Consider the following 12,350-nt stretch of genomic DNA (forward strand, 5'->3'; position numbering starts at 1 on the left):
AAAGCTCTTATACAGGAATGGTCACATGGGCTTGTAATGTTTGCCTAGTAGAAGATATGGTGGGAGGATGTGGATGATTTGGATTGGTCACATGGGCTACTAAGGTTTAGATCATGTTATAATGTGTTTAATGTAAATGCTTGGGATAATTGGATTCCTAGATTCTACACCTTTTTTTTTAGTGGATAAGAAGAGGATTGCGCCATGCTTCTTTTGGAAGGTAAGATGGTTAGATAGGCATTGGGCTTGTGTAACTTATGTAATGGTTGAAACATGAAGTAGTATAAGGTGATGAGTTTTGGGTTGTTCGTGCTTGTCATGATATGTTAGGTCTATTTTGTAAAGTTGATGTGTCCATGTGCAGGCTGGAGGGGTCAAAAGAAAAGGGGAATCTTTTTGTTAGAGTAGAGGTGGTGTCGCGATTTGAGGTTTTGTGATTATATATATATATATATATATATATATATATATATATATATATATATATATGTTTCTTTTCATGATTGATTACGATGTCTCCTCATGGTTTTGTGGGAGTGAACATGGTGCGTGGTCATGATCCTTGTGTCAAAATTTGAGGTAGTAAATTTCCTAGTTATGGAATATTGCTATGATTTGCTTTATCGTAGGACTGAGTCTGAGCATAGTAAAACGTAGTGATGATGTGTGCACTTTTGACAGTAAGTTAACATAAAGAATGATAGTATAGGGCTTCACATGCATCATGGAAAGTGGAGAATTTTTGGGTAAGACATGGAAATGACCTTTCCTACTAATCCAAGTTGGTGGATCTAAGATTACATTGTCAAACATAAATTGCTAGCAGGGCCGGCCGGAGCCTTAGGCGACCGAGGCGGTCGCCTAAGGCCTCGAGCCAATGGGAGGCCTCCAAGAGGCGGAGGGAGCAAAGAGATTAAGAGAGAGAGAGGGAAGTTCCTTGCATTTGACCGTACCCAAAAGGAAGCAAAGCTGCAAAGGCCCCATATAAAATCGGAACAGGAGCTGGCTACGAGTCTTCCCCTTGATGGAAGGGAGGTGGAGAGTTTCCAGGCCTGCAGAGGGGCAATTTGGGAAGTTGGGAACTGTAGTTTTGTTTTGGGTGGAGAGGGAGAGAGAGCGAGAGGGGAGGGATTTGGTTGGCTTGATACACGCCTGAAGCCACTCTTATCTTTCATCCCTTCTCTTTTTTGGTTTTGGTCTTGGTTTTCCTTCCCTCACATTACTCCTGCTCCAGCTGGGCCATCAGGAAGAAAGATAGGGGGATTGGAGATGGACTTCTTGGAGGGTGGAGATTCTTTTAATTTTCTCCTCTCGGTTTCTTCTCCCCTCTTGGGTGGTAGAGAGAGAAAAGGAGGGAGGGGGTTGAAGAGCTGTTGTGCCGTGATGGTGCAGTTGCTGCTTGGGTACTCGCTTGAAGGGGAGATGGTGGGATGGGACTTTTATTAATTAGATGGAGTGAATTTCCCATAATGCCCCTACTTTCTCTTATGGAGAGGTTCTTTTTTGGACAAATTTTTTTCTTTACCTTGACCATGAAGTGTCATGGGATGACCTTTTCTATTCTACTCTTGCTTGACATGGTAAACAGTATTGCCAAGCATTATCTTGGTTATTGAAACAGTTTCATGGACCTTCTTTTAAGGTAATTACTTTTATGTGCTTTCATTCAAAAATTATATTAAATTAGAAAAGCTTCTTGTCTATCTTTTTAGATTGATGTATCTTTGTTGAAATAGTATACTTGATAGTTATCTATTTCCATATTTTTTTTAAGTATTTTATATTTATTAAAAAATTATTATTAAAAAGAAAAGAGGTCTCATTTATTGGATTCGCCTTAGGCCTCCAAATGTATTGGGCCGCCCCTGATTGCTAGTCTTTGGATTCAGATGCAGGAAGATCTCAGGCTGTTCCCAATTTAATAATAGGGTTGTTGAATTTAAGAATTGTTAGGTTTCACTCTGCAGCCTGAAATTTTAGGAACTGCACCTTTTCTTTTAAACTATTGATGGGCAAACAAAGGAATTAAATTTGACAGAAGTTATTTATGTGAAGTTTTCCTACTTACAAACTTTGATCAATGAATTGATAGCACATCATTGAATCAGGGATTCTCCACAATTACTAGAATTATTCATCTCTCAACTTTTGGAAGGCTAGACATTTTGGAGACTCCTTTCAGTAATTTTGTGCCAATTTTTGTTCTTTTCTCCTTTCTTTCTTTTGAGAGGATGTAATCTTCCTTCTATATATATTTTTTTGGCTTAGGTTCATTTCCTCTCTCTCTCTCTCTCAAAACAAAACCATCTCATGTTGAAGAGAGACTAACAATCTTTTAAATTTTGCAACAAATCAAATATTTGAAGAAAGATCCTTTCTTTTTTAGCCTACAATCATACTTCTTACTCCTTTATTAAGATAAAATCTTTCCAACACAAAAGACAATCAAAAACTTCATAGAGTTATTAAATATTTCAAACATCCATTCCAATGGTTATACGAGCCATTCCAATGTTTCAAATAACATTAACCTTTAAGCCTTTGAGTGAATTCTTATTTCTTGTTAGTTATTTTCATAAATAGAGAAAGGGTCAAAAACAAAGGAAGTATCGTTGAAAGAGCACCTCCCACCTTACAAATAGTCCATGAAATGATTTTTCACATGACAATGCTAAGGGGCTATATGAAAAGCAACAAATAGATTCCACATGCTTGTTACCTTCCTAGTTGGCAATAATTAAAATGAGAACTTTTGGAAGTGCATGCTGTTAAATTTTGAAGGCCTAAAGTTCTACTTCTTAAGGAGTTAGAATTTAACTTGTGAATACTAAATATAGTGGATGGTGATAATCTGAATATCCATAAAAATCTCCTATGTGGAAGAGGTCAAATCAAAACCCAGAGATACCAAAATTTGGGTGTTGTTTGACATCACTTTGTTTCTATTTTTTTCCTTATTTTTTTTTAAAAAGCATAAACATGTTTGGTATATTCGATTATTTTTAGAAACGTAACGTGGTGGTGTTTGGGACAACAGTGGCAGTGGAGATAGCAACAATGTTGGTAGTTGCTAGCAATAGTAGTGGTACTGGCAGCAATGTTGGTATTAGTGGTGGTGGTAGGGGCAATGGTAATATGACCTATGTGGTGACTATAGCGGCAGTGACAGTAGTATGGTAGTGGTGAGGATTGGCAGAGGGTGGTAATGGTGGTGGCAGCATTAGCAGTGGTGGCGGTGACGATGTGGTAGTGATAGTAGAATATCTTTATTGTTTTTTAAAATATTGAAAACAAGAATTTCTTATTTTTATTTTTTTGTAGAAATAATGAAAATGATTTTAAAAAATAGAAAATAAAAATAATAGCACCAAACATGGATTCTATTTCGGTTGCTGTATTTTTATGTTTAAAAATAGAAAACAAGAATAAAAAAAATAAATCCTTGACTTTTCACTTGTTCTTGCAATTTTCATGGGGGTCATATCAAGATCCGCAATCTCGGTATTGGATATCATATCGGTACTTTACTAGTTTGGTACAATATGGTATGCATTCCAACCGAAATAGCTCCCGATCCCTTTTTTTCTCACTTTTTATCACAATTTTGTCAAAAATCGGGCGGTACGAGTCAATACAACACGGCAAACATCCCAATTTTGGGTGGTACTGGGTGGTATGAGGTAGTTTTGCTCGATTTAGACTGGTACGGACCAATTCGACTCATATACCTAATCGAACTTCAGTACCATACTGATGCCTTATCGGTACGGTACGGTACGGTACGGTATCGTCCATACATATCGGTACGGTAGACCTTGTCTTTACATGTTTTATTTAAATACGAAAGAAAGTTTCAATTCTGTGAAGTATGAGGTCAGAGCACTAAGGTCTAGTCTAAAATAGATATGTTGTGTTGATAGTCTTATTAGGATGAAATTCAATATCAAATTTTCAGTCTTTTTGTGATGAATAATCTCTTTTCTACTTTTTTGTCCACATTGAACAAATGAATTACAATCCAGTTGGTAATGTTAGTGCAGTAAAACATAGGAAGACATTCCCTTGTTCACGAGGTATATAATTGCAGACTTAGATGTAATTTTGCTTATCAGCAACTTCGTTATTTAAGGGGCTTTAAAGTGTCAAGCCACCACTTTACATTATATGTCATGCCATCTTATAAAGAAAATTGATTAGTGCTTATTTCCTGCCAATTTAGTGTCTTAACAGTTGTCGTAGACAATGTTTTAAAACTCAGGTTGGGTCTCTTGGATAGATTGTCAGTTTTGGCAATTTTGGTGGTTTTAGTAGTTTTGCTCCAATTTTAAAATTTTTAGGCCAAAAAAGTCTTGAAAATCTAAAAAATAGAAAAAAAACATTATAAAAAATAAAAAATTAGGGCAAGTTACCTCCCATTATTTGATTGTGTTTTAAATTATATAGGATTATAATATATAATAGAGCACTAACCTGTTGAGTAAAATACCGAGTGTCACTTGGTCAAGCATAAACTAACAAGACAGTACACAAAAGTTTAAAACGAAATAGATTTACCTATTCAATATCATATACTATTGCAAGACAGGTTATGCAAATAATGGTGGTCATCATCATCATTGCAACATGGATGGGAGTATTGATGGGGATGAGGATAATAATGAGATAGCTCATCACAAGTCCATATAGTTATGGAATTTTACATTTATTGTGTATTAAAAAAATACTATTATTATGAAGTGTATTATATTTAGTTGTTTATAATGGTCTTTGTAAGTACTATAATAAGAGTCATTTCAAAGGCCGTGCCTGTCAAGTATTATGTTATCGTGTATCTTCTTTTAACTCAAGAAAGAGAATGAAAATCCTTTAAAAATTGGTGCCATATGGATTTTGTATGCAAATAAACAAAGAAATGATTAAAATATGATAGGAAATGGCAAGACAAAGTCTTAGAAAAGCATCAATGGCTGATTTCAGTTGGTTGGAAACCGACCTGTTTTAATCAAAAGTGACCAAAATCCAATATTGGAGGTCAGTTTTATTTGGTCTGTACTAAAAGTTTCACTAATAGTTTTTGGTTGGAACCATGAAATGTGAAACCGTCTCGAACCGAACGGTTCCGCTCGTTTCGAGTCGTAATGGTGGCTTACCGGTACAGTTTCGGCTTTGAAAACGGTTCGTTGCCGGAGCCGGAGAAGGAGAAGAGAAAGAGCGAGCGAGTGGGGGAGGGAGGGAGAAGGAGCGGCTGCGGATACTTGCGGGGGGCGGCGGAGGCTGAGGCCGCGGCCACGTCCCCTATTTCCGCCCCCCCGCGGCCCTCCGCAGGCATCCGCGACCACTTCTTCTCGCTCCCTCTCCTGCTTGTTCTCTCTTTCTCTTCTCCTTCTCTGGCTCCGGCTGGTTTTCTCTCTCGGTACGGGCCCAGCACGAACCGACTCATGCTGCCGGGCAACTGGTAAGGTGCCCAGCACCGGCACAATAGACCTTGGTTGGAACTCGAAATCTTGTCCTCTATATGTACTTATAGATTTTTTACTTGCTTTTGATGTCATCTTTGTTATATTTATAAACTTTGCGATCTTTGCTACTAAGAAACCAGGTTTTCTTGGTCATCAGACTTCAATATGGATCAAGTTTGCGTTTCCTTTGCCTCCATTATGTTACCAAGGTTGTTAGATTGCTTAGTCAAGGCCAGACAATAGACCTCTTCCAGAGCCTAGGCAGGCGCCTAGGTGCTTAGATGGCGACCTAGGGAAGAAAGCTCTCCAAGCTTTTTACAATGCATAGTTTTAATCATGTGTGTAAATATGTGTGTGGATTTATTATATTTACATTTTTACCATATATGAGATCATAGACCTATTTGTCATACTAAAAAGTCCAAAGACCAAAATCTACAAAGAGAGCAGCAACAGCAATGCTGCCACTGCGGCGTCAAACATATTACAGAACATAGCTAGGTAGTCAACACCTAGCAAGAAGCAGGATGAGCCAAGAAGATTAGAGGCTAGCAAGCAGAAGAAAAGGAAAAATTTAGGAAAAAGGTGGAATAATGGCTAGCTAAATGAAAGGTCTGTTGGTTATTACAGTTGCCACTGCCACTCGTCATTGTTGGCTGACCTATTGGTACCCATTGATCAGCCACTAGCTACTAGTAGGTTGGTGGTAACCTTCGCTACCTGCCCATGTGTCCCTTATGGGACTTAAATAGGGAAAGAAATCACATGAGAAAAGACTTGTCGATGAACAGAGCCACCTTAAAGCAACATTTGATAAGAAACAGGTCATTGGAGTTCACTGCTTTAGGTTGATCAGTTCCTGATAATTTATATCACATTTTCAGCATTTCAGAAATTTCTGCACTATTTTATAGGAGATTGACATAAAGTTGACTGACAGTTCTAAAAATTTAATTATTTTAACCAATTGTACCTTGAACCATAAAGGCAACCCTTATACATAGGATAATTCTTGTAAATCGAGGCCAAGGAAATTGTCTTATTCTTTTTAAAAGTACTACTACTTTGTGGGGCAAAGGTGGATCTATATTGATTTACAAGCTTTCATCTCCTTTTGTGACTACTCTCTCTTACTAAGTTTTTGTGACTAAGAAAGTTGACATGCCTGGAAGTTTCCAAGTTCTATATAGCTGTGGCGATTGGTCTGTTAAATTTTTCAGAGCAAATGATCTCGTTCTCAAAAGTGTGGAACACTCGCAAGCTGCATGAACATGGTGTCATGGGCCATTCATTTCGTTTTGAAGGATTAGTTTTGATTTTATTTTGGGGTAATACTAGATATTTCATTATTTCATGATCTCAAGTTCTGTAAGCCATTTTCAACCATCTACAGAGAAAACCAATTGAACCATGACTATCTTTTTACATCCAGACCCGTGTCTTTGTGTTCCAATTCTTACCATCTAGAATTGTTGATTCTGCTGTTATTTGTTGTGCATCACTGTTGGAGTATTCATTCAGTCTCTTAAAGGTCTTCTTTTTCTTTAAAATAATTCACTACTTATATTATCAGGTATCTGAATGATGTGGACTACTTCGGGGGATTTGAACAGGAAGAACTGGACGAGCTTTTTGATGCCATGAGATCTAACTATAAGGCATGGGTATCTGGATTTGCTCCATTAGCTGTGGGAGGAGATTTGGAGTCGGTAGCTGTTCAGGAGTTCAGCCGAACACTCTTCAATATCCGTCCTGACATTGCCTTTAGTGTCGCACAAACAATATTCCAAAGTGATGTAAGGCATCTCCTAGGCCATGTTACAGTACCTTGTCACATCCTGCAGAGTAGCAAGGATCTTGCAGTGCCTGTTGTGGTATCTGAGTACTTGCATAAGAACCTCAGGGCTAACTCCATTGTTGAAGTTATGCCCTCAGAAGGCCACCTTCCACAGTTGAGCAATCCAGAAATAGTCATTCCTGTTCTGCTTAGGCACATACGGTTTGACATAGAAGTCTAAGAAGACTCCACAGAGCTAAAATAAGCTGTGTATTCTCCCCTTGTTAGCAGCATAAGATGCTCTTGTTTGAATTGCAATTTGCAAATAAGATTTCAGACTTTCCAAAACTGTTGTAATGCTAGGCAAAGTCCCAACTGAAGTTGTATATTAACATTGCAGATATTCTGTTACAGGCCCACCTTCTTCTGTTGTGAAGTTTGCTTGCACTGCGAACATCCCAAAAAAAAGTTGTTCTTCTTCGACAAACCATTCCCACGAGACAAAAAAAAGAGGTTTTCTTCTTTTCTAATAGTTAATCCTGTCATTGGTAAGAGTTTCCTGATTATTTACTTATGGCAGAGGCACGATGTTTAGTTGTTGCATCACTGCATTTGTTGTGCAAATGAAGAATCATGGTATAATGATTGATAAGGTTCCTATTTTGCATTTTAGTTTCTTGGAGAGGGATGTTGAACCAAGTCTATATTTGCACCCAAAAAGAAAGTCTGTAAATGGTGGAAAACAGTTCTGCAATTAAGCTATCCAAAAGAAGCACCGCAGAAAGCAGATTTGATGTTTTAAAAAAGAGCAAGGTTTGTTTTCAGCATTTCATGATTCTAAGTTCTGGTCGCATGATGAATTGATGGTAAATTTATCCTCCCCTATTTTTCATGCAGCGTTTGCGACAAATATTTTTAAGGTGCTCTTGAGAGTATATTCTATTTATGTTGAACTGGTGGTGCAAGGCAGCCTGAATTATGCTTCAACAGTTCAACTGGATCGAAAGATACCCCACTATTCCTGATCCAAGTGGTTGTGGCACTGCAATACTCGTCATAATTACGATTTCCCTACATGGCAGGGGTCCATAAATATTATATAATCCAAAACAAGGGAAGCAGGATGGCTCCCATTTGGTCATTACTTCGGGTCAACATTCCAAAGCATTCGTTTTACTTTAGGAACCGATGGGGGAGAAGATTATTTCGACCTCCTTAACATCAGCCTTGGCCGTGGTAAATGATCTTGGTATTGGCTGGCATGTTATGCTGGTCGTAGTTCAAAAGTAACGCTAGAAATTAATGAAGGAACCACACTTATGGTTTCAACAATGGTCGACCTAGCTTGGCCATAAATGCATCATCAATACAATTAACATCGTGGATATATCGGAAAGAGTTGTTACCATATAATTATTGTACCTCCTGATGGATAAGATAATAGATATTCACCATCTTATATATAGGAGTGACTAGAGAATCTTCGGGTAAGCATTCTCTAGCTCTCTCTCTCTCCCTTTTCCACTTAGGAGTGCAAATAGGTCGGGTCATGAGTGACCCCGACCTAACTCGGTTCCTTGTTCGAGCCAGCCCAACCCAATAGAAAATCAGGTCGGATCGGGTCCGTCGCTACAATTTTTGGGCCAACGGGTCATTTGGATCGGATTGGATCCATATATAACTCAGACTGAAGCCAAAAATTATGGTTTGGTTCGGGTCAATCCATCCATGGCTTCAGAACTTGTTTGTATGCCCGCAGGCCCAAATAATTCTATAGATTCGGGTCGGATCTGATTCGAGTCAATCCATCCATGACTTCAGAATTTGTTTGCACCCCCGCGGTTCGGGGTGGGTCGTAGGATTAAAAATCTAAAATTATCCAAATTCAAATGGATTAGGTCTGATCGGGTTGGGTTTGAATTCAGTAAACCAAGACTCAACCCAGAAAATAACACGGGTCCAATTTTAGAATCCGATCAGCCCCATGAGTCCTCCAAAACAGATTGAGTCGGATCTAAGCAGATTGGGTCGGATCACGAGTCAACTCAGACCCATTTGCAACCTACTTCTATTATTGCTTTAAATCTGTACTAACTTAAGTATCAAATTGTCCTCTAGAAATCTTCCAGCAAAAGAACTTCTTTGCTGGTCATACTCAACCTCTAAAGTCGCAGCGGAAAATCCCCAACGTTTTTTTGGCCAACCTATTTTTCACCTCCGTACTGGCTGACCTCAGTTTATCTTGCGCGGATATTGACCTGAATTCATATTCTAGCGGCGGCAGGAACATTCCAAAATATTTGTTAATCGAGTTAGTTGACTGCATGCAGTCTTGGACTAGATTCTCCAGGCAGAAAGAAAGAAGGAAATATCCACCAATCTCAGAGCAACCCAGATGTCATGCATGACGGTGAAGTTTCGTCATTATATATACCCTTTTAGAGGAGCAACGAATGCAAAGGGTCCCACCGAGAGTTCGATCGCTCCCAGCCCTGAGTCCAGTCTCCAGTCTTATTTCTACTTTATAATCGGATAGAATCACGTGTGGGTTCTCAAAAAGAAGGCCAATTCATCGCTAAGGAGACCACGACACTAATTAGAAAGAGGATAGTGATCCACATCAAAGCCCCAAAAAGATAGCTCAAGTTGAAAGGTCTCTCTTTCTAAAGCAATGCTAGCATAACTTGAGAATCTCAATCAAAAAAAAAAGTTACAAACTAGCCGTGTTGATTTCTCATTGCTCCATTTTGACCTCGCACGAATCGACCAGAAGATTATGGAGAAATTAAGAAATTTACTTGCATCAGATGTTTAATTCTTTAATACAACAATTTTGAGTTATTTAGATAATTGTTATTTGTCTAATGAAACTTGCAACAATCGATGGACTACAAGTCTACAATACCTCGATTGTTCAGGCATATTGTTTGTTGACCCGAATTCAGCAATATTTCTTATAACATGTTATTTTCTCTCCCAGTAAACTTGCAACATGTTCAATTTAATAAAAACAGGTAGGTCCATCACTCTTATTATTAAAAGAAACACTAGAAAACGTGCAAGGCAAAGCCACTCTAAAATTCCAAACCGGTTGTCAACTGCACAACCGAACCAAACTTTGAATACTTTTCCACAATGTAGTGCTCAGCCTCCACATTTTGACCACTAATGTCCTCTTTTTTTACACTCCTTTGACGTAAATTTTGACCACTAATGTCATTATGACACAGATGATACACACCATTTTTCTCTTCTAATTAAATCAGAAGTGCCAACTTTGGCCGCCTCTCAGCCTGCTCCGAAGGCTCCTACTACTTTTTGGTCAAACTGTCCCACGTAACTCCACTTGCCCTTCCCTCAAGGAATCCCTCTCCTCTCTCTCTATAAAACAAACACCTTCTATACTTTAGAAACCATGGCTCTCCAAGCTCCACTGGACTCCGCCTCCTCTCCTGCTGCACTGAAACCAGCCCCAGAGGCGTTGCCATGGGCGCAGGAGAAGCGCTCTAAGCGCCACCCCTCCTCCCCTCTCCAAACACAGGAAGAATATCTTGCTCTTTGCCTCGTTATGCTCGCACGCGGCGACGACCACCGGCAGCCATCGCCATCTCCTCCTCCTCCTGCTCCTCCGCCGTCGCGGAAGCTTTGTTACAAGTGCTCTGTCTGTGGCAAGGCGTTCCCTTCTTACCAGGCGCTCGGCGGGCATAAGTCCAGCCACCGGCGGCCAACCGGGATTGAAGACGTCCGGCTCTTCTCTTCGTTTGCTGGCAGTGGATCGGTGTCGTCGGGTGGTTCTGGTGGCGGCTCGGAGGGTGGCAGGGTCCACCGGTGCTCTGTTTGCTTTAGGAGTTTCCCGACGGGGCAAGCGCTGGGTGGGCACAAGCGGTGCCACTACTGGGAGGTGTCATCGAGCTCGGATGTGGCTTTGAGAGATTTTGATCTGAACCTGCCGCCGCCGCCGTTGCCGGAGTTTGGGGCGGAGATGTGGGCGACAGGGGAGGAGGAGGAGGTCCAGAGCCCTGTGACCGTGAAGAAGCCAAGGCTTTTGATTTCGGCCTAAACTACAGTTTTTTCTATTGCAGGCATGGAAGCTTTTTTAAAAAAAATTGTTGTCAAGGATTGCGTTGTTGTCCATAGGATCGTAGGAAGGAAGATTTGTTCATTATTTGGAAATGGCAAACGCCAAAGCAAGCAACAGTTATTCTTTTTTTTTTTTTTTGACTCTTTGTTTTGTTTCCTCCATTCTATTTGCTCAAAAAAAATATTTACTTCTCTTCTAAATTTGTTTCGCTTTGCATGTCTCTGTTAATTGTTAAAGGCTATGCAGAAATATTAGTGCTCGCTGAACCCACCATTGATGACGCTACGCAGAAATTGTAATGTTTGGCTGGAAAGATGGTGGTTAATTTGTTAAGGCTCTTTTTTGGGCTTTCCCGGGTAGGAACACCCTTATATATTGTGTAAGAAAATGATTAAATTTGGAAGAGCTTTTGAGAGCCAAAAAAATATTTTTTGATCATCCAAAAACACTTTTAAATAAAATAGGCATATTTGATAAAATTTTCGAAAAGCTATTTTAGCTTTCTTAGAAAGCTAAAACAGCTTTTTGAGAGCAGTTCTATTATGGAGCTTCTCTGAAAATATACTTTTAGGAATTGTGAGAAAGCTATTTTAAGTTATAATATTTTTTTTTTGGACTAAAATATCCATAATAAAATAGAATAATTACACATAATGCCTCTTTATATTATTCCACAATTATCAAGAGAATAAAAAATTAATTTACGTTAATATTTATAATATTTTATATCTTTATTATTATATTATACTATAAATATAATATTATATTACATTATATCATAATATATTGATATATTATGTTAAAAATTTAATATTATATTAAAATATTATAATATAGTATACAATATTATATTACTATATTATAATAATATTATATTACATTATACTAATATTATATTATATCATATATTTATAGTATACATATTATATTTCATTATGTTTTGTTGTGCAATACTATGTAATGTCCTTTATGGTCATTTGTCATACAAAAAATACTTTCTCAGTTTGTTTATCAAATAAATGTTAAAGTTCCA

The 12,350-nt window shown here is 38.5% G+C and overlaps 2 protein-coding genes across 2 annotated transcripts in view; both read left to right on the plus strand.

The window, feature by feature from the left end:
- Window positions 1-7,683, plus strand: part of LOC103705264 (probable esterase D14L) — an 8,785-nt gene extending 1,102 nt beyond the window's left edge. The window contains exon 2 of the mRNA XM_008788919.4: window positions 7,033-7,683. Coding sequence (XP_008787141.3) covers window positions 7,033-7,477 — 445 coding nt within the window. The 3' untranslated portion in view covers window positions 7,478-7,683. The remainder of the gene's footprint in view (window positions 1-7,032) is intronic.
- Window positions 7,684-10,618: 2,935 nt separating this feature from the next.
- LOC103705330 (zinc finger protein ZAT6) lies at window positions 10,619-11,515 on the plus strand. The gene has a single exon (XM_008788996.4). It carries the CDS (start codon window positions 10,652-10,654, stop codon window positions 11,294-11,296), a length of 645 nt encoding a protein of 214 aa, XP_008787218.2. The 5' UTR covers window positions 10,619-10,651; the 3' UTR covers window positions 11,297-11,515.
- Window positions 11,516-12,350: the final 835 nt, after the last annotated feature.

Source organism: Phoenix dactylifera, chromosome 6 (genome assembly GCF_009389715.1).
Source record: "Phoenix dactylifera cultivar Barhee BC4 chromosome 6, palm_55x_up_171113_PBpolish2nd_filt_p, whole genome shotgun sequence".
Classification (NCBI taxonomy): Eukaryota; Viridiplantae; Streptophyta; class Magnoliopsida; order Arecales; family Arecaceae; genus Phoenix; species Phoenix dactylifera.

Excerpts from the sequence above, each read along its gene's own strand:
- LOC103705330 (XM_008788996.4), top strand. The coding sequence starts at position 10,652 with ATGGCTCTCCAAGCTCCACTGGACTCCGCCTCCTCTCCTGCTGCACTG.